Source organism: Dendroctonus ponderosae, unplaced genomic scaffold (genome assembly GCF_020466585.1).
Source record: "Dendroctonus ponderosae isolate FM_Combo_2020 unplaced genomic scaffold, Dpon_F_20191213v2 Dpon_F_20191213_6, whole genome shotgun sequence".
NCBI classification, from domain to species: Eukaryota; Metazoa; Arthropoda; class Insecta; order Coleoptera; family Curculionidae; genus Dendroctonus; species Dendroctonus ponderosae.
This window is the reverse complement of record NW_026018814.1, coordinates 4,529,405-4,547,945: the sequence shown is the minus strand read 5'-3', so window position 1 is coordinate 4,547,945 and position 18,541 is coordinate 4,529,405. Positions and strand designations below refer to the sequence as shown.

Sequence of the window (18,541 nt, the reverse complement as noted above, 5' to 3'; positions counted from 1 at the left end):
CAAAATTAGTTTTTTTGCAAAACACTTGTCGTAATGAAGATCAATGCAATGGATGCCTCCAACCCACCTCCTTAATAAAGTCTTGAAAATTCCTGGACCCAATAAAGCAAATCCCCATACTTTCCCGTTTGATTGCAAACTTTTCCAAGCTGTTTTCTACTGCCAATTGCTTGACCTCCCACTTGGCGAGGCCCCCCAATGGGAACATTGTTCTTCTTAAAGCTTCCTGTTCAATTTGACACAGAAAGAATGTTTGGTCTTTAACCGGGTCTTCTGCCATTAATAATCTGACCGCTTAAATAGAGTTTAATTCTTCTAAAACCCACGCTTTTTGGGAAAAACTTACATTCGTTAGTCTTAAACTGATCTAGATAGGGCCCAAAACTAGTTTTAGCATAATGCCCAGTAGCAATGGCGTCTGCATTTAGCTGATCCATTGCATAGTTGTAAAAATACTTAAATTTAACATGTCTATTGCATAAAATATCTGGGTTTGGGGTCAACCCAGTTTCATAGTCTTTCACTAAGTTGCTAAAGAAAAAAATGATTCAAATTGAAAGAAAATCAAGCGCAGAACTGCTTAATGCGGTTCGAAGTGACTTACCTGAAGACTTCATTCCAGTATTCTTTAACAAAATTAACATGATGAAGCTTAATATTTAACTGATTACATACATAATTTGCATCCTTAAAGTCTTCATCTGCCCTGCAAGTACCTGTTTCATCTGCTATGTCCCAGTTTCTCATAAAAACCCCTTGGACATCAAAGCCTGATCAGAGAAGATCTTTTAATATATTTTACCTTCGTAAGTTTGACCACTCACCTTTACGCTTTAGCATTAAAGCGGCAACAGCACTATCCACTCCACCTGAGATGCCTAAAACAACTCGTTTAAACATTATTTAAATATTTAAAGAATCCCATGAAAAATTGTACTAAAAACTCGGTTTCAAACGCGGAGTCAAGTCATGAAGTGAGGTTATAACTATAACTCGTCTTATCTATGGGTTATAAAATAAATAAGATTAGGTTCACAAGTAACCTATGTGACTTGTGTTTGTGGTAGTCTGTGGATTACACATACTAAACACTAAAAGTTAACCTCAAAATGGTAAGTGTCACTGTCAGTTGTTACTTGCTCATTTGTTTTACGTTACAGTTTACGAGATGAGTGAAGAAAAAATCATTGATAGTGTGAAAAACCTCCAAATGAACCAACCCCAAAAGGCATGAACCCTTATTTTTACTTTTTACATTGAAATGTTGAAGGTTCTAAGTTATTCCAGAGCTGTACTGCCGATAAACCGGCGTAGTTTTGCCACATTGGTGTGTAGTAGTACTTGTAGCGTATTGACCATCATATTATAATCACCCGGTATTTTACGACTAATCCGATAATTTACCTGGAAATACGATGTGATGAAATTGTATTAAACGTTACGTTCCACCTTATATTCGCATAAAGTACATCTTTTTTAAGTTATCAAATATATTTATCAAGGTTGCAGTTTTCATAAAAAATGATGAATAAGTGTTTCTAGTCTATTGTGCGACCCCTTTTATACGCAATTGAAGATATTGTTTCATTCATTAGGCTGGCAAGATGAAGAAGGAAAAAGTTAAGCAAAATGTTGCTTCCGGGGATAAGTCAGGGGTTAGTGAGCTGAAACCACCACCCTCATTTATCCAGGAGAGGCTTCAACTTTGGGACAAGCTAAAGGCTCAGTACGAAGCGGATTTAGCTGCCAAAACTCCTGCGCCAATTAAAGTAACTTTGCCTGATGGTAAAGTTGTCGAAGCCACTGCTTGGAAAACTACTGTATATGACGTTGCTAAAGGCATCAGGTAAAAAGCCGACATTACTTTTTCTTTTCATAACTTAAAAAGCTGAACTAAAAAAACAATCTTTTTAGCCAAGGACTGGCTGATAATTCCGTCATCTCCAAAGTAAATGGAGTTCTTTGGGACCTGGATAGGCCCTTGGAAAGCGACTGTAAAGTTGAGCTACTTAAGTTTGACGACACTGAAGCCCAAGCTGTATTCTGGCATTCCACTGCTCATGTTTTAGGCGAAGCTTTAGAGAGAATCTATGGAGGCTGTTTGTGTTATGGGCCTCCGATAGAGAGTGGCTTTTATTACGATATGTGGCTGGATGAAAAGGGGGTCAGTAGTATTATTCTATGTATAATTTATGACATTAACATGCTCCTGTTTTCTTTTTTTAGATTTCGCAGTCTGACTTTCCCTACGTGGAAAGCCTGATGAAGAATATCGCTAAAGAAAAGCAACCATTTGAACGTCTAGAGATGAGAAAAGAGGACCTTTTGGAAATGTTTAAGTACAACCCATTCAAAGTGAGAATTTTGAATGAAAAAGTTGATACACCCACCACCACTGTTTATAGATGTGGCCCTCTAATCGATCTTTGCAGGGGACCACATGTGAGGCATACTGGAAAAATTAAAGCTTTGAAGGTTACTAAGGTAAACTTTTTTAAAAATCAAATTAGAGCGGATGTTTGTGATAAAAGTTGGTTGTGGATTCTTAGAATTCCTCAACCTACTGGGAAGGAAAAGCAGACGCAGAAACCTTACAGAGGGTATATGGTATTAGTTTTCCCGATAATAAGCAACTGAAGGAATGGGAGAAGTTCCAGGAAGAAGCCGCGAAAAGAGACCATAGGAGAATAGGAAAGGTCCGCATAACTATTTTTGTCTATTTTAAACTATAACTAATTTTCGCCTTTTATTGTAGGAGCAAGAGTTATTCTTTTTCCATGAGCTCTCTCCCGGTTCCTGCTTTTTCCAGCCCAGGGGTGCTCATATTTACAACACCCTAATCGATCTGATAAAGAAGGAATATAGAAAACGTGGCTTTCAAGAAGTGGTCACTCCGAATGTCTTCAATTCCAAATTGTGGCAAACCTCTGGACATTGGGCTCACTATGCCGATAACATGTTCTCGTTTGATGTGGAAAAAGAAAAGTTCGCGTTAAAACCTATGAATTGTCCAGGTCATTGCTTGATCTTCGACAATAGAAACAGGTCTTGGAGGGAACTGCCTTTGCGACTTGCAGACTTTGGGGTTTTGCATAGAAATGAACTTTCGGGGGCTTTGACTGGACTGACAAGAGTACGCAGGTATGTGAATAATTCGTGGCTATTTGCAAGCATTTGAATTATTAAACTTATTTATCGTCGAATCAACATGATTAAGTTTTGACTGTTATTTTTTTTGGCAAGAAGCGGAATTATTGGAGAGGTAATTCATTTTCGAGGAGGCACGGTTTTAGGCGAAATTGTTGTACTAGTAAATTCATATTTAGCTTAATTTCATATTAACATATTTCAAACTGTTTTTGCAATATTTTTGATAAATTTGATTTTTAATATTGCGAGATTGCTTGTTTTGAGTCAATTTGCAGTCAATAAGCAACCTCGTTAACAAGGACAATATTCGTTTATTTCTAATAATAGGTTGAAAACAGCTAAAAATATGTTATATATTAAAGTATTATCTAACTAAAAAGTCATAAGAACCATTTGGATAAGGCATTTCAGGAACGATCTTTTCTCATTAAGGCTTTAGCTGATAGAGATAGTAGATGAATTCCCAATCTTCAAAGAGATAGAGACGAAATGTAATAAATACATACATGGACATTTTAATTTATATCTCGGAAGGCGTTACAAATTTAAATAATAACACAACCTTTTTCATAGAACGCCCCGAGAATCTGCTTTATATTATTTGGTTTTATCAGAAAATTCTATTATCTGCACATAAAAGCAAAAAGTGTATTTGCAAGAGGCCCTCGAATTTTCGAAGCTTGTTCTCGGAAAAATCTCGAAACTGTTGAAAATATCGAAGTATCAACAATTCAGTATCTCCTGCAGATTCACTGCGTTACACATAATTTAACTCGTTTTCTGGGTAGATTATATGTGCGTTAATGATTGATAAAGTATCCTACTTGTATTGCATCGCTTTAAGTCATTATTTCTAAAATTGGCGGGAAGTTATAGAAGTTACCATTGGCTAGATTCCAACAAGACGACGCCCACATTTTCTGCACTCCGGAGCAAATTAAGACTGAAGTGCAAGGGTGCTTAGAGTTTCTCAAGCATGTCTATTCCATATTTGGCTTCACATTCGACTTGGTGTTGAGTACTCGCCCAGAAAAGTTCCTGGGCGATATCGAAATGTGGAATGAAGCAGAGAAAGCTCTGAGTGAGTCGCTGAATGATTGTGGACAAGTTTGGAAGGAGAATCCCGGCGATGGAGCCTTCTACGGCCCAAAAATCGATATCACCATCAAAGATGCTTTGCATCGGTCGCACCAATGCGCTACTATTCAACTAGATTTCCAGCTTCCCATCCGATTTAATCTGTCCTTTATTAGGTAGGTTCCTTTTGAAGCTTTCCTAGTTTCACAATTAAAATTGAATTGTTTTGCAAACTGCCAGTGAGAGTGGCGAGAAGAAACATCCTGTCATTATTCACCGAGCTATTTTGGGATCAGTCGAACGTATGATCGCGATTTTAACTGAATCTTATGGAGGCAAATGGCCGTTCTGGCTTTCCCCCAGGCAGGTAAGTTATTGAATACAACATTCTAGACAAAGCAGGACTATATCGATTTTTTCTAAGGTGATGGTAGTCCCAGTTGGACCCAACTACGACGACTATGCGGAAGAAGTGAGACAAAAACTGTATGAAAGTGGTTTTATGGCCGAAGTGGACTTGGATCATGGTGATACTTTGAACAAGAAAATCAGAAACGCTCAGCTGGCCCAGTTTAATTTCATTCTAGGTAAGTGATTTTTACAATTGAAATCGATTGACATCTGATTGGTGATATGATGCAGTGGTTGGTGATAAGGAGAAGTCGAGTAATACTGTGAACGTCCGCACAAGGGATAATGTTGTGCATGGTGAGATATCCGTTAGTGGTCTCGTGGAAAAATTGATTCATTTGAAGGATACTTATGCACAAGGAGAAGATAAACTATAAGCCTTCGTCTTTTGTATACATGTTTATTTTTGGGCGTCAATTTCAAGTTTTTAATTTGCTACCAGTACATTTTTAGTTAATTACACCGTTTTAGTTAATCTTTATATTCCATGTGAGGGATCGGCGTCGAAATGTTCATATAGAACGCATTTTCTTTGTCCCCTAAAAATTTAAGAACTTAGGAATATTGTCCAGTCATAAAATGTGAACTAGAAGTATGCTTTAAATTTTTTAACTCAGTCGAATTTATTAGTTGTCTTCATAAGAAGCACTGAGCATTTATTTAGTGAATACCTCCCGTGTCAGACGGTGTTCTAGTGCAGATTTTCAGCTGGTTTTCACATGGTTTGCAGTAATTTAAAACAAGAACAACGTTAAAATATAGATTTTTTTTGATAAACGTAATCGTGTATTGGGCTTTTTATTGCTTAAGAATTAATGCTTATTCTTATTCTGAAAAAAGTTAGAGATACTTTTGTAATTTAATTTATTTGCTTATTTATGAAAATATTGTGCATTTAAAATGTATCTAAATACGAAATAAAAATAGTTGTTTTCCAGTATTCAATTAGTTTTATTTGTTTGATAACAGCACTACCGAATTGCCTTCCTTAAGGTTTCCTAGTGATGTTTGTGTATTATTACGAAGCAAATTTCAGTGGTTGCGGAAGAATTTTGAGGCCGACGAAATTCTTTCATCGCTTTGATATTGGATAGGTTGGCACTTTGAAGCATTTCCTAATTATTCTACGCTTTATAATCTCAACGAATTCTTTCGTTTTTTTTATAAGCTGTTTATCAAGAAGAGGTTGCATTTATTCCAATTAAAAACTTGTTGCGCCATATACACGTTATGAATAACTGTAGATTCCTTAGGAAGAAAGAAACATTTTTTTAAACTTCGTGTTTTCGAGATGCAGGGTGCCAAAAATTCATTTTTTTTAGTTGTTTTTCGAATAAACAAGGAATTGTTTGAACTACCGGACTGATCTGTTGTACACATTTTACAATTACTAATAGCTACTTTTTTGCGTCACACTCGAATTCATTGAATGTGCTATTGGTGGARATTTTAAGTTATTSTTTATTTYTGWTCGTAAAAAGCTATTTTTTYTTATCGAAATCTCTTATCTTTAGAGCAATGAACTAAACGAACTCTTTGTGTAAAATTGATTAGCGCTTCAGAATTTTCTGTGGAAATGCTAGTTTTTTCATTGGWGGACAAGTTAGGGCSAAAAATCAATACGATACCTTAAAATCTTTACCATTGGCACGAAAATCAATTTGAGTASGGTGTGAAAAACTTGCTATCAACAGTGGTAATGCGTGTTGAAAAGTAGTTCAAACCGTTCCTAACATTTTGGCGGAAAAATAAAAATTAATAACACATTATATCTTGAAAACCAAAGCGCAAAGAGAAAAATGGGAGAGAAAAAAGTGTGTCGTTTTTCATGAGAAATCTACATACGTAGCGACACTTAATAGGGCCACCCTGTATATTCATGAAAGTTTGTATCAATGAAATAAAGAAGTTCGCTGAATGTTTGTGTTAAAACGCGACGAGAAGCAGTCAACATCAACAAGCGATAAAACTCCGCCCACTTCGTGCGTGCTTTTTCCTTTTCCATTACGCACATTTGTTGTTCTGCTTTTTTGCTCATATATTCGCCAATTTGTAAAATATTCCCAAACGCCGTATGCTTAATACAGGACTTCTCTGTTGCCAAAGGCGCATTCTTTACTCGGTTATGTACAAAAATGAGTGAAATTTTGCTATGGTCACGTTTTCTGACTAGTCATAGGATAACTTACGGGTAATTTCACTTCCACTATCCAGTCGGAAAATGTCGATTTTTCAAAAAGAACATTGATGTATTTTGCACAGTAAAGTGTAATTTTCCAAAGCTGTTGTTTGGTAGCTTAAAATTAAAAACCATTTTTTGTACAAGATTACCAATTATTGAAATACATAATAGAATATGCAATGCAATACACTAATAAACAGACTAACAATGGAATCCAGATGCTGGCCGTGAAGAACTTCAAGAAAATCTGCATATTCTTCTCAAGTATTGGATCATTTTATGCATCTGGTTTGTTAACGTTTGCTGTCTTCATAATACAGCTTTTCCTCTTTGAAACTCGTGTTTCTTACCGCTTGAATTGGCAACGATCTATTAACTCTATTTTGGGCTTTTTGACAAAAATAAACTCACTATTTGTGTCATTTTAGAGGGTATGTTCCCTATTCCAATCGAAGATTTTAAATATGTAGTAGTTAAAAATAGTTGTGCCCAATACGAAGAGCAATTAATTGAACACCTGTTCGGCTTATTGAACTTACTTAATCGCATAGACTAAATCAATGCCAAAGAAAATCGTCCAAGAAAGGACTAAAGTAGCCATTGTAATCCAGGGCGGCAATAACCTATTGACCTGTGCTCGGTCACTGGTCAGTTAAGAGTTTTTTCTAACACTAGACCTAGTCGAGTGTTACCTACTTAAGTGGGCTTTATGATATTTATGGATATTCTGTGTGCGTAACGTCGTTTTATGTTGCAATTCTGCGTGCTTGCAGACAAGGATTCTAAATCATTATTTTATAGCAGCACTGGGTTTTACAAGTGTTTATTTATACATGTCCATGCATTTTTTTAAAATGTTTCTTATGCAGGGTTTTAAAAATTACATTTGCTACATCTACGGATAAAGATTGTATTTCGATAAGTAGAGGGAATATTAATGGTCCCCCATTGAAATAGCGTATTTAATTTTTGTAATTTAATAAATTTTACCGAGTTTTTGGGAAAAGTTTATAAATAAAAAGTGTAGAGTAAATTGTATTCATTTTTATCATTAATTATTTTTTCTGCCAAAAACTACACTACTTTCAAAGAAAACTGCTCATATACATACCTATAGTCTCATGTTAAGTGAAATAAGCCTAATGTGGCGGTAATGTGTAAATGGTCTTGGCCTAATTTCAAGTTTCCGTTGCAGAATGATAGAAAAAAAATTATGTAACTGGGCTTTATTGTTAATTGGTACAATTTAAGCGATTTGCATGCAAATTTATTTTTTAAGCTGTTTTTCAAACATATTTAACTGAATACCGGCGCTAATGGATGCAGAACAATTGCGTATAATGCATTTGGGACAAAGGTCGAGGAAAACTTCTTTAAACCAGTTACGTTCAATTAGGACAAAATGCTTTTGTGACAAAATTATATGTTTGCGTCCAAAAAATTCAACACGTGTTTATGAATATATTTGAAAATTGTAGATTTTTTCTTAAAGTTCACAATTCATCAGATGTGCATCTAAAACTGACCCATCGGCTCAAACATCACGCTGGTTTTTTCCTCATTTCGCAAGAACCTTTTGAAAAATTGAGCCCATTTTCCTTCCACTCGATAGAGAATTAGAAGTTTAATTTTTTTCCTATAAGAAAAGCTTTTAAGAAGCAGGTACTCGCTATAAACATTTATAATGGCGAACAAGAAATATATTTTTACAGGCGCTCGATGCATGTATAAAAAAACGATTATTCCCAAAAACAGGAAACGGAAATTAAGTTTATTCGCCATTTATCTTTGAGCTCTACTCATTGTTCGTAATCTTGCGTTAAATTCCGCGTAAACTCCGAGTGCATTGACGTTTTTGTAGTCATGATCTTCAGCTCGCAATTATATCAGATGCGGCTGCCACGCTCTTCCGGTGTCTAATCTTTGACTCGTCAACTTTAATGCACCGAAATTTACATTTGAATGTAAAGCAAGTCGCATCTTTATAGTGAAATTTACATTTAAGCATATCTGAGCAAATATATACGGATTAATTCAGCCGACCCTCCCAGGTGCATCTAAGGAATTACTTCTTATGCATTCGGTTGCAGCAACGCATTAACAAAAGCAAAAGCAAGAATGTTACGAAATGTTACGGTCTGAAAGATATTGAAGTCGACTATGAACGGCACCGATCGTTTTTGTGGCTGTGTCAATGTTACTGGATCAATATTTTTCCGAGATTTCATTGAAGATTATTTAAATTGAGATTTGTTGCATTTTGGTTTCCAATTTTTTAGTAATCGATTGTTCATGCAGTTGTTAATCGAAGAGGGACAGAAACAAGCAGAACGAAAGGCAAATTAGTTAAGTTAACAAACATTGAACAGAAGTTATGAAAAAAGAAGAACAAGATACAGTTTTATTTACAAAAACACCCGACTTAAAATGCACGTTGTTGGCGAAATGCGAATGAAAATTCATACCAACAGGAGTAAGACAATTCCAGTAGTTTTGAGCTAGAAAGCGATATTTGAATATTAGACAGGTGCAAGTTTATGCCAACATTTCATGTTTTCCGCCCCGTTTTTGCTCATTTCTCGGAAGGAAAATGAGCAAGAGCGCTCATTGATACATCATTCGATAGAAAACTAAATGGCCTTTTTAGAAACTGACCCATCAATCAAGAAGAGTTGGCAGTTTTCTCAAAAAAATCTTGATTTCAAGAAGTTTCAGTTTTGCGTGCTTTTTTTTTGAGTTGCAAAATCGACTCAAACATGACGCTGCTTTTTTGGAAATTTGTCCCGAACCATTTGAGACACAGAATTCGTTTTGGCATCGTTAGATAGAGAAATGAAATTCGATTCAGTCATAACAACATAAGTGAGGAAATTCGAGCAGTTTTGACCCAGAAAGCGAAATTTGAATGTCAGACACTTAGTTGCAAGATTATGCCAAACTTTCATGCTTTCTGTCCCGTTTTTGCTCCGAAGCAAAATAAACAAGAACGTTCATTTTTACATCATTCTACAGATAACTAAATGACCTTTGTAGAAAGTGAACCATCGACCAGGATATGTTGGTAGTTTTCTCAAAAAAAAGTTTTTGCAAATTCATTTTCATTGGTATATGGAAAAAGAGCAAAACCTTTTGCCAATTGATCAGAGTTCAGCTGACGCAAATATCAACATCTTATCCATTAATAATTTATGTGGAAAATACATTTTACAATATTAAATTATACGGACATCATGACCTGGTTTTGGCATCGATTCTGAAACAGTGAGTGCCCTCAAAATCAATTTATTACGTCGATGATTGTCTATTATGACCCATTGTCGCTGATTTAACAAATACGTTTGTAATTGTGCGATGATAGTTTGCAAAATATTATCAACATTAATACCAAGCGAAAATTTATTAAATTTTATAATGGCCTGTATTACACAGTTTCGTAACTCCAAACCGCGTATTTGCCATCTGTTGTGTTCTTGACTTTATCAGCCCCAGACCCGCTATAATAAATGGCTGATAAAACAGCTTTAATTGTAGTTTTGTTAATATAGTTATTAAATGTTGCAAAATGATCATACTATACGAATAAATGAGTAATAAATCGAAAATGGACCCTTGTTGCTAGACACGTTGGGGGAAGGAATCAATCTTAGCAGCTATTACCTAATTGGTTGATAACTGGAAACTATTTGCAATGTATTAATTAATTTATTAATCATATTGTGTGAAATTGTTATTGATGAAAAAACTTTGGCCGTCAATCAGTTCTTCATCGAGGCTTCTCAAGAATTTAATTTAAATATTTTAATAACTATACAAGGTGAGAACGTTTCATTAAATGATTGAACGCAAGTATAACGCGAATTAACGGAAGCTAATAATATACAGGAACTCAAAAATCCTTTTCTGCACCAAAAAGCAAATGATACAAGATTAGGGTTAAATTTCATGTGGTGAAAATCCACTAGAAAACATTTGTTTCTCAGAATAAGAATAGTTCTCCACACAAAACAATCAACAATTTTCTCGAAAATACCCCATTTTCTTTTTTCAGGCAAATTTAAAGAGTTAAAATACCAGATTTTTAGAATGTCGAGTTTTCAGAAAAACAAGGTCCAATTAATTCGAATCTAATTTAAATAAAAAAAATATACTAGCAAAGATTTGCGACAGCTAAAAATTAGAGCCTTCTAGTTTTAAGTTGCAGCGACTAATGCAACGGTTAAAGCAAATAATATTTCAAAATTCAAACTTATTTGTTTTTTCGTATAAATTGTCTAAAAGTAAAATAAAAAAGGCACAAGACTAATGATTTCGCTATAGAAGTGCATAAGATGGAAAATATATATTTTTATTAATTGTGCTTACTCCTGACATAGCTTCAGGGCATTTGTATTTTTTCTGATTATCGTTGAACTTATTTCTACGGTTCTATTTCCTTAAGAGATATTTGGACGATTTGTAAAAGATTTTTGAATAATTCAATTTTAAAAATGGTTATTTATAAAACTATTTGAAATTTGAAGTAAATTTATCTATTTGAGGAAAAGCGCATTTCTTTTGCGACTGCAAAACTCAGTGTATGAGAGAAGCTTTTGAATCGCATTTCTACGTTATAAACGCAGGTTCTAAATATGATTCCATGGTACAAAATATGCGTTTTTTGTGTCGTGTTTCTTTTCTTTTCAACCTTCTTCTGACTTTTCGAACAGGAGGCTCCACTATAATTTTTCTGCTTTGATGTGTAGCAATTCACGGATTTCAAAATCAAAATGGCTTTCCAAAAAGTTCAAAAAGATTCTACCGACTGCGCCAATTTTCTTGCTTGTTTTAGAATTCCTCTTGCTTATTCACAAAATAGTACAATGAGAGAACATCTTAATGACTAATTAATGACTCATTTCTACTTGCGCTTCTTTAATCGTTAATTTATGATTAGTCCTTAATTTTGTAATATAATTGGCATTATCGGCTATATGAGTCTTCTGTAAGCACTTTTTGACTATATTTGCCACAACTGAGCTACAAGAGAATCATGTACATTTTTTTAAAACCTTGAATCAGTGAAGGAAGAACACCTACAAAAAATAGTTCATAAAAATAAATGTTTTGCATTATTTGTTCACGAACTATAAAAACAATAATTTATTCAATTGAAACAATAAACATTCCTTATTTTTCTTCTTATTTAAAATTATACATTCCGATTTCGATTCTTCGGTTCCGATAGCCTTATAAAGGCGAATTCGTAAATCAGTTGCGATTCTTGGATGTGTCTACATACCGCCGCCACATACTTAATATTTATCTTTCATTCCTTAATCCAATTTGTGACCATTCGTTAGTTGCATTTTAAATATAAATATACATTTAAAGCTATTGTTTAATGTACAATATAAGCCAACTTAGACGCACTGCTATCATATTCCAAATGCATTCTATTTTAAACTTATTTTATAGCATTTGTGCTTGGCGCAAACGAACGTAAACTAAACTTATCCACCGGGAATTTTCACTTTTGCAGCTAAGATTAAGGAAACAGACATTAAAAGGACTGGAGTACATTAAGCCATGCTGCCCAATTATTGAGAACTTTTTACCCCGAGTTACATTTGAAAAACAACCCGATCATTAAGATAAAATTGCATGTCTCGATTTTTAATTGAAGTGGCGTTATCCGCAAACCTTGGTTTTTTGAGTCAAACGTGGTCGTTAAATCGATATTATTGCAAATGATATACATGTAAACCGGACCATAATTAGACAGAAACAATGATCTTGCGGCTCAAGCCACGCATAACTGCCAATTACGACATGCGACATCCTATGACCATCTTAACTGGCCGTTATGGTCCATTTGGTGACTATGTTAAGGATAGGCATAAGGCCACATCATCGTCCGGTATATTAAATATTGAGGCAAAAATTGCCCAACCGGTTAAAATCATTGTTCCGACTTCTATATTTTTATTAAACACATATTTATCTAAGCGAATCTGCATATTTTGCACTTGGACCATGGCCGGTGCCCAGTATATCAAAAGTTTACTTTTCTATTTCAACACAGAACTTTTAGACCTTCGGGCCTAAACTATCAAAGCTTTTATCGCTTGCTCATCTCAAAGAAAAACTTTTTTTGATCGCACAAAATCAATTATTTATTCGATTACAATAATTGTTTAGGTTTTTTTTTGGTAGGAAGCAATCTTCTTAATTGAAACCAAAGTTTGCCAAACCATCATATATAGATCTTTGAAGTGGATCTTATGTAAGCGACATGACATCACTATAAAAACCGTAACGTATGTTCTAAACGGATAAAATCCACTCAATTAATTTTTTATATAGTAATCGATTGAAGATAAACCTACACCTACCAGCCAATTGATGATTTAAAAAGAAAGTTTTTCTGCGGATCAAGACTCCGTATTGTGGGTTGTTTTTCATATAAGGAACTTTCACATATATTATTTGTCTTGAAATTCCGCACACTTTTTTGATCTTGATTGTGGGTTTTTTCGTGTTAGTAACAAATTTAAATAAGACAGACATAATTCAATTAGTTAAAATCAACAAGTTGACCTGCAATAAATGTTTTTTTAAATTTATATTGAGGATACTGGTTTAATTTTTGCAGTTTAAAGGGTGTAATCTTAAGGGAATTGGCTGGACATTTCAAAGCAAAAGTTTTAATTGGAACGCTGTGGAATTATTTAAGAGCTTTTTTCTGAATTCCCGAGCAAATGGCGACAGCAGACATCTTCATAACTCAAATTGCCTCAATCCTGCTTCATTGTTATCCGTGTGAAGCGACAAATTCAACAAACTTAGGAATAGACACGTTAGATAAACAAATGACTCAAAATTATGGTTTTTTGAAGCGATTTTTGATAAAAATGTATTTAAAAGTTCTAAAATGCATTGACGAGTTTCTTAGATGGAAAGATATGCAAGAGCTTAGAAAACACACAGCAAACTTAACAATCTCAACTCAAACTCAAACTTAACAATTTTTATTGGAATACTCGGCTCTTTCGTCCCATTGCAAAAAGTTTCCAAATCCCTTTCCAGCTTCGAATTTGGGACAAAAATCAAATAATTTTCTATCAAAAAACGAACTGAATAAGCGAAAGTTTATAATAAATTATTTGGAAAACTCGTCACTTACATTCCGCTGAAGACTGTAGAGCTTGTTTAAAAAATGTGGTTTTTTAGTTTTGACTGATTTTTTTTGCTTTGCTTTCTACTCAGAAACAAAATTTTTTTTTACTTAAAAATACTGACGATCTGAATGTATTTTACGCAAAAAGTTACAAGATATGATTATAGCTTTGAATTCAGGACAAAAACTAAAATAAATTTAGTTCGTTTTTCCCCGAAAACTATTAAGGTTTTCTCAAAACCCGATCACAAAACTAAAAGTTTTTAATCAAAAACGCAAAAAGCATTATTTTCTGATGACTTTCTTCTTTTTTGACCATAATGGGGAGTTTTCATTCAAAAATGATAAAATTAATTTAAGAAACACTTAAATTTTTTCTAGAACCGAATTTTTTGCTGTTTTTTCCTTTGTTTGTGGGATTAATGTAAAAGACATGGATTTGGTATTAGCGTTAGTTTGTCCCTGATGTTTCCATTTAAATTTACTAAAGTTTTCTCATATCGCACACTAACCTGTTAATTATTTAACAGAACTGTGTAACGATAGTCCTTTATTAACTCATTACATTTAAGCAAAAAAAAAACTTTATATTAAACATCGCACTTAAGACAGTATAAATGACTAGAAACAGTGCTATAGAGCGCGCTACTTGAAAGTCAAATGAGGCAAACTCGCAAAAACTAACTGTTATATAACTGCCATGTCTTTGCAGTTTAATTAAAATTCTGCACAAATTTTAAGTAAAATATCTAACACCTACAATGAGCTGTGTTTGCATTATTCAATTTTAAAAGATTTAGTGGTTTCTTTCCGCTATTTACCATTAGTAAGACAGCAAAACGTAAATTTTATGTCCAAAATGACCTCCCATTTGCAGCATGCAATAACCGAGACAATTACTAAACTTTTTTTGGGCATTGTCTCGAATGACCTCCAGCCTTATGGATCAGATTTCCTATTTTACTGTTTATTTTTAAATAGAGTACAAATTGTTGTGAAAACGTCTGGCCGAAATGCAGATTTGCTTTGAAGATAATCGAATTATCTTTCTACAGTTTTATGCAGCATTATATTGTCTTAAAACGACAGCAAATGGTAATTTTTGATATCAACTTTCAGCAAGAGCGAGTTTTTCTTAAAGCTTTTCATGGAGTTACGCAAAATTAAAACTACGTTATAATTTATTTTAAATACATATTTTACAGGGCTTCAATATTAGCTCTCAGTAACATTTCGCAAATCACTAAAAATGAGCAGAGATTACAAAAAAAAGTGATTTGATTCGTGTTTTTCGCGGTGTTTGTGCAAAATTCCCGACCTATCGTTAATATTTCGCTCTTTGCCCTACTTTCGATCTATGATGAAAAATGATGGCATTGTTACAAGAATGGCAATTTCGACGGGTACTCAAAACTAGACTGGTACCTGTATATGACTAAGATATCGTGACGAAGCGACCTTCCAACGAAATTAAGTTACTAAATCAATTTGGAACTTGATGAGAATTTTCCTTTAGTGAAATTAGAGCAGGGTAATCCTTCAAAAATTTAAGTTAGGTGTTTTCTGCACATGTTTCTGCACGAAATGTTTACGTTGTTTCTTATTTTTCGTTTGCCCACTTTTCTAAGTTCAAGTGAGATTCTTCAAATTTGTCCAGTTTAACCGATTTCGTAGTTTTGCACCCTCAAACCGCCCTCAAAGCGCCAAATATTTAAATAAAAAAAAAATTTCTAACCGATTAGGAATCATCAAGCATTGTTAAATGATTTGGACCCGAAATGGTTGTTTTTTGCAAGTTTACTCTAAAATTAGCTCTTCGAATCCCTTCTCCAAGTCCAGGCCAGGCGTCTCCTGCAGATGCATCGCACCAGTATCGGGCCATCGACCACGCTCCGGTGGTACTTTCAGTTTCGTTCGCGGCGGAAGGACGGTTCCTTCGCCCGTTAGGTACCTTTTCCGAAAAAAGATCGCGAAGTTAATTTTTTTTTGCTTGTGAAAATTGTCTCCAAATTTCTGCCTTTTCTCAGTTAATCTCTTGTGTTGGAAAACCATGGCTTCATTATATCAGGATATTTATCTGCCGGTTATATCTTGGAAGTAGAGCGGAAGGTAAGCAGCCAATATTTCACTCTTAGTGCGGTTGGGAAACGTTTGCATTTGCATATTTCTTAACTGCAATTGACACGAAATAAGACCACAAATAACATCCTAAATTCTAGAATTAATTGCCCCTTCACGTTTAGCCTTTAAACGGGAATTTATTCACCYGTTCACTCAATTTTTTTGGGTTCCCTAAGCTTTAACATGAGCMACATATTTTTGTTAGCAACCCTTAGATTTAGTTAGTCTAKAATTAAAATTTATTTTACAGGTCATCAATTTCGATATTATTAAACTCGATCAGAATTGCGGAAAAATGTTGCCAACCACTGAAAGCAGCAGGAACCGTTTTAAAAAATGTTAGTTAAAGAGCTCATTTTTTGATTCAGAAATTGTTCATTATGAAACCTAATGATCTGCAGRGGCACACRAAAAGTTTTATACCCAGTTCTATAATTAGAGTGTTTGGAGTTCAGGTAGTTTCACAGTTAMAAATTTAAACAGTTTTGTCACAATTTGCAAACACATAAAATTTAATTTGAATAAATCGAGACGAAACGTCGGTAACCTACACGATAGCAAAKAAAGTTAGGCCCAAATAACGCACATATTTCAGTCTACTTATTTATCCATATCTTCTATTCTCTTCAATTCAAATTTAGTAAATTGGAGCTTGTTAGAAAACAAATTTCTTATTACAAATCCGACTTTGGTAAAAGTGGCTACATCACTTGCCACACCTTTACTGATCCCAGGCGTGTCTGCACTTCCAATCTTCTATTAAGTTTTGCAAAGTTTTCGCAAAATGTTTAGTAGTGAAACATATTATTTGAATATTGAGCTTAAAAGCTATTAAACGGTTGTTATACGTTATTTAAATTATATTAATTAGGAGCAACAAAAGATGAATATTGCAAATCGAATACAGGAGTATCCAGAAAAATTGTTCAGTTGCATTTTTCTACTGTTAATTACGGTTTTCCTGTTAAGTTAAGTTAACTGGTTCTATCGAGAAAATTTAAGCACAATCACTGTTGAAATATGCATAGAATCAAACTCCAATCATTTTATTGTCCACATCTTTTGTATGCAAAATCATATTCAAAACAATAAATAGGTCAGAACTGATAAAAAGCTGGCAGATGTATTTGCCAGGCATCCTTAAAACAAACAACTTCAACCTAACACAATATTCAATATAAGAGACGAAAAATCAAAATTAAAGGATATAGAATTATAAAAGAGTTTTAAGAGGCCAAAAGAAAGTCTTTCAGGAAGTAACAAATCATTACCCAAATATACAATGGCGATGCTAGAATTATTTGCTTCTCAAAATTATGGAAAATTGCACAAATTATAGTGACTCTAAAGCCTAGAGAACAGATCAAGTCTTATAGAAAATATGATAAATAAATTAAAAAAAGCTTACTGTCCATACTGTTCAAAATATTTGAGAAACTTGGCCTTGAGAGGCCTTAAAGCCTGGCTTATATGAAAATCATCGGTAAATCTTGGTCCAGCATCTTCAATAATATTATTTCTAAGATTGGATCTGACATGTGGCGGTTTTTATTGGATCACTCTGTATATATATGTATATCCCCAGCTTATTGGTTTGTAGTTGATATTTATCGAAACGACCTTTCGGAAATGACAAAAATACAAAAAATGATTTAATCGAATAGATAAAAACAATAGATCGTACATTTTTCGACCTGATCAATATGTAAATAGTATGCATATTGTTTTGGAACCTTGGAAAATCTTATTCCAAGCTGAATGTTGGACTAAATTTGCATTGCAAATCTTCATTGGTCATCCTGATTGGCAGGCGAGGGTGGAAGATCGGATTTACCCACTTTAATCTACCGGAGATTGAAGCAAACTAATAAATTCAATATCAGTGGTGACTGATAATGAAATATTCAGCGTCTGCTTTTTAGCAATGCTAATAAGGGAACTTTATCAATAACATTTTTATGCCAATCATATACAAATGCAATAAAGACCTTTTTTGTAGGAGACCTCTGATCTTTAATTCATAGCTTTTGAAATAACGGATTTTTGATTTGATAAGAGTGCGAGACGTTGATACTAAATGATGTTCATTCTTATGCAACGACGGCCAAATCTTCTAGATTCTGTGCGCCTCTAAATATTCGACAGGTATGTTTAAGGACATCAAGATTGGTCCGGTTCTTGATGTTTTTGGGGCAAATTTTTTTCTGCGTTTTGTTAAATATTTGCTTTCATGATCAGGTAAAGAAATTCGAAAAAGATAAACAATCTTTCTTCTGAGCTCCATGTCTTTTCTCATTAGTCGTTTCGAAGACTTCGAGTTTGTTGATCGTATAAAATTTGCAGGGGAGCACATAGAGGATTCTGACAAAACTTAGGTAATTTTTGTCAATTTTTTTTGAAGACCCTCATTCGGGAAAACTCAGATTGTCAAAGTATGGCAACTT

General features: G+C 34.1%; 3 protein-coding genes across 4 annotated transcripts in view; 2 read left to right on the top strand and 1 right to left on the bottom strand.

The window, feature by feature from the left end:
* Nucleotides 1-67: 67 nt before the first annotated feature.
* LOC109540654 (mitochondrial tRNA-specific 2-thiouridylase 1) lies at nucleotides 68-1,058 on the bottom strand (the record flags this gene model as incomplete). Its single annotated transcript, XM_019909092.2, is given in 4 exon segments — nucleotides 68-294; nucleotides 347-531; nucleotides 605-770; nucleotides 825-1,058. Coding segments are annotated over 4 exon segments (654 nt in total), but the record flags the coding sequence as incomplete, so codon positions are not given.
* A 46-nt stretch (nucleotides 1,059-1,104) lies between these two features.
* LOC109540652 (threonine--tRNA ligase 1, cytoplasmic) lies at nucleotides 1,105-5,578 on the top strand. Of its 2 annotated transcripts, none has more exons than XM_019909091.2 (10): nucleotides 1,105-1,228; nucleotides 1,596-1,846; nucleotides 1,915-2,164; nucleotides 2,227-2,484; nucleotides 2,550-2,696; nucleotides 2,756-3,141; nucleotides 4,044-4,403; nucleotides 4,468-4,594; nucleotides 4,652-4,814; nucleotides 4,870-5,578. In XM_019909091.2, exons 1-10 carry the CDS (start codon nucleotides 1,169-1,171, stop codon nucleotides 5,013-5,015), a joined length of 2,148 nt encoding a protein of 715 aa, XP_019764650.2. In that variant the 5' UTR covers nucleotides 1,105-1,168; the 3' UTR covers nucleotides 5,016-5,578. The 2 variants fall into 2 exon arrangements, with proteins under 2 accessions (XP_019764650.2, XP_019764649.1); XM_019909090.2 differs by having other exon boundaries at nucleotides 1,125-1,327.
* A 10,248-nt stretch (nucleotides 5,579-15,826) lies between these two features.
* The window catches only part of LOC109540660, a 51,137-nt gene continuing 48,422 nt past the window's right edge, over nucleotides 15,827-18,541 (top strand). Inside the window, exon 1 of the mRNA XM_019909101.2 lies at nucleotides 15,827-16,085. The gene's annotated coding sequence lies outside the window, so the exon portion shown is untranslated. The remainder of the gene's footprint in view (nucleotides 16,086-18,541) is intronic.

Bases quoted from the DNA above. Each gene is read 5' to 3' on its own strand.
- LOC109540652 (XM_019909090.2), top strand. From the start codon at position 1,262: ATGTTGAAGGTTCTAAGTTATTCCAGAGCTGTACTGCCGATAAACCGG. The intron at 2,697-2,755 runs GTCCGCATAACT...CTTTTATTGTAG, and splicing joins ACCATAGGAGAATAGGAAAG to GAGCAAGAGTTATTCTTTTT. The intron at 4,815-4,869 runs GTAAGTGATTTT...GATATGATGCAG, and splicing joins CCAGTTTAATTTCATTCTAG to TGGTTGGTGATAAGGAGAAG.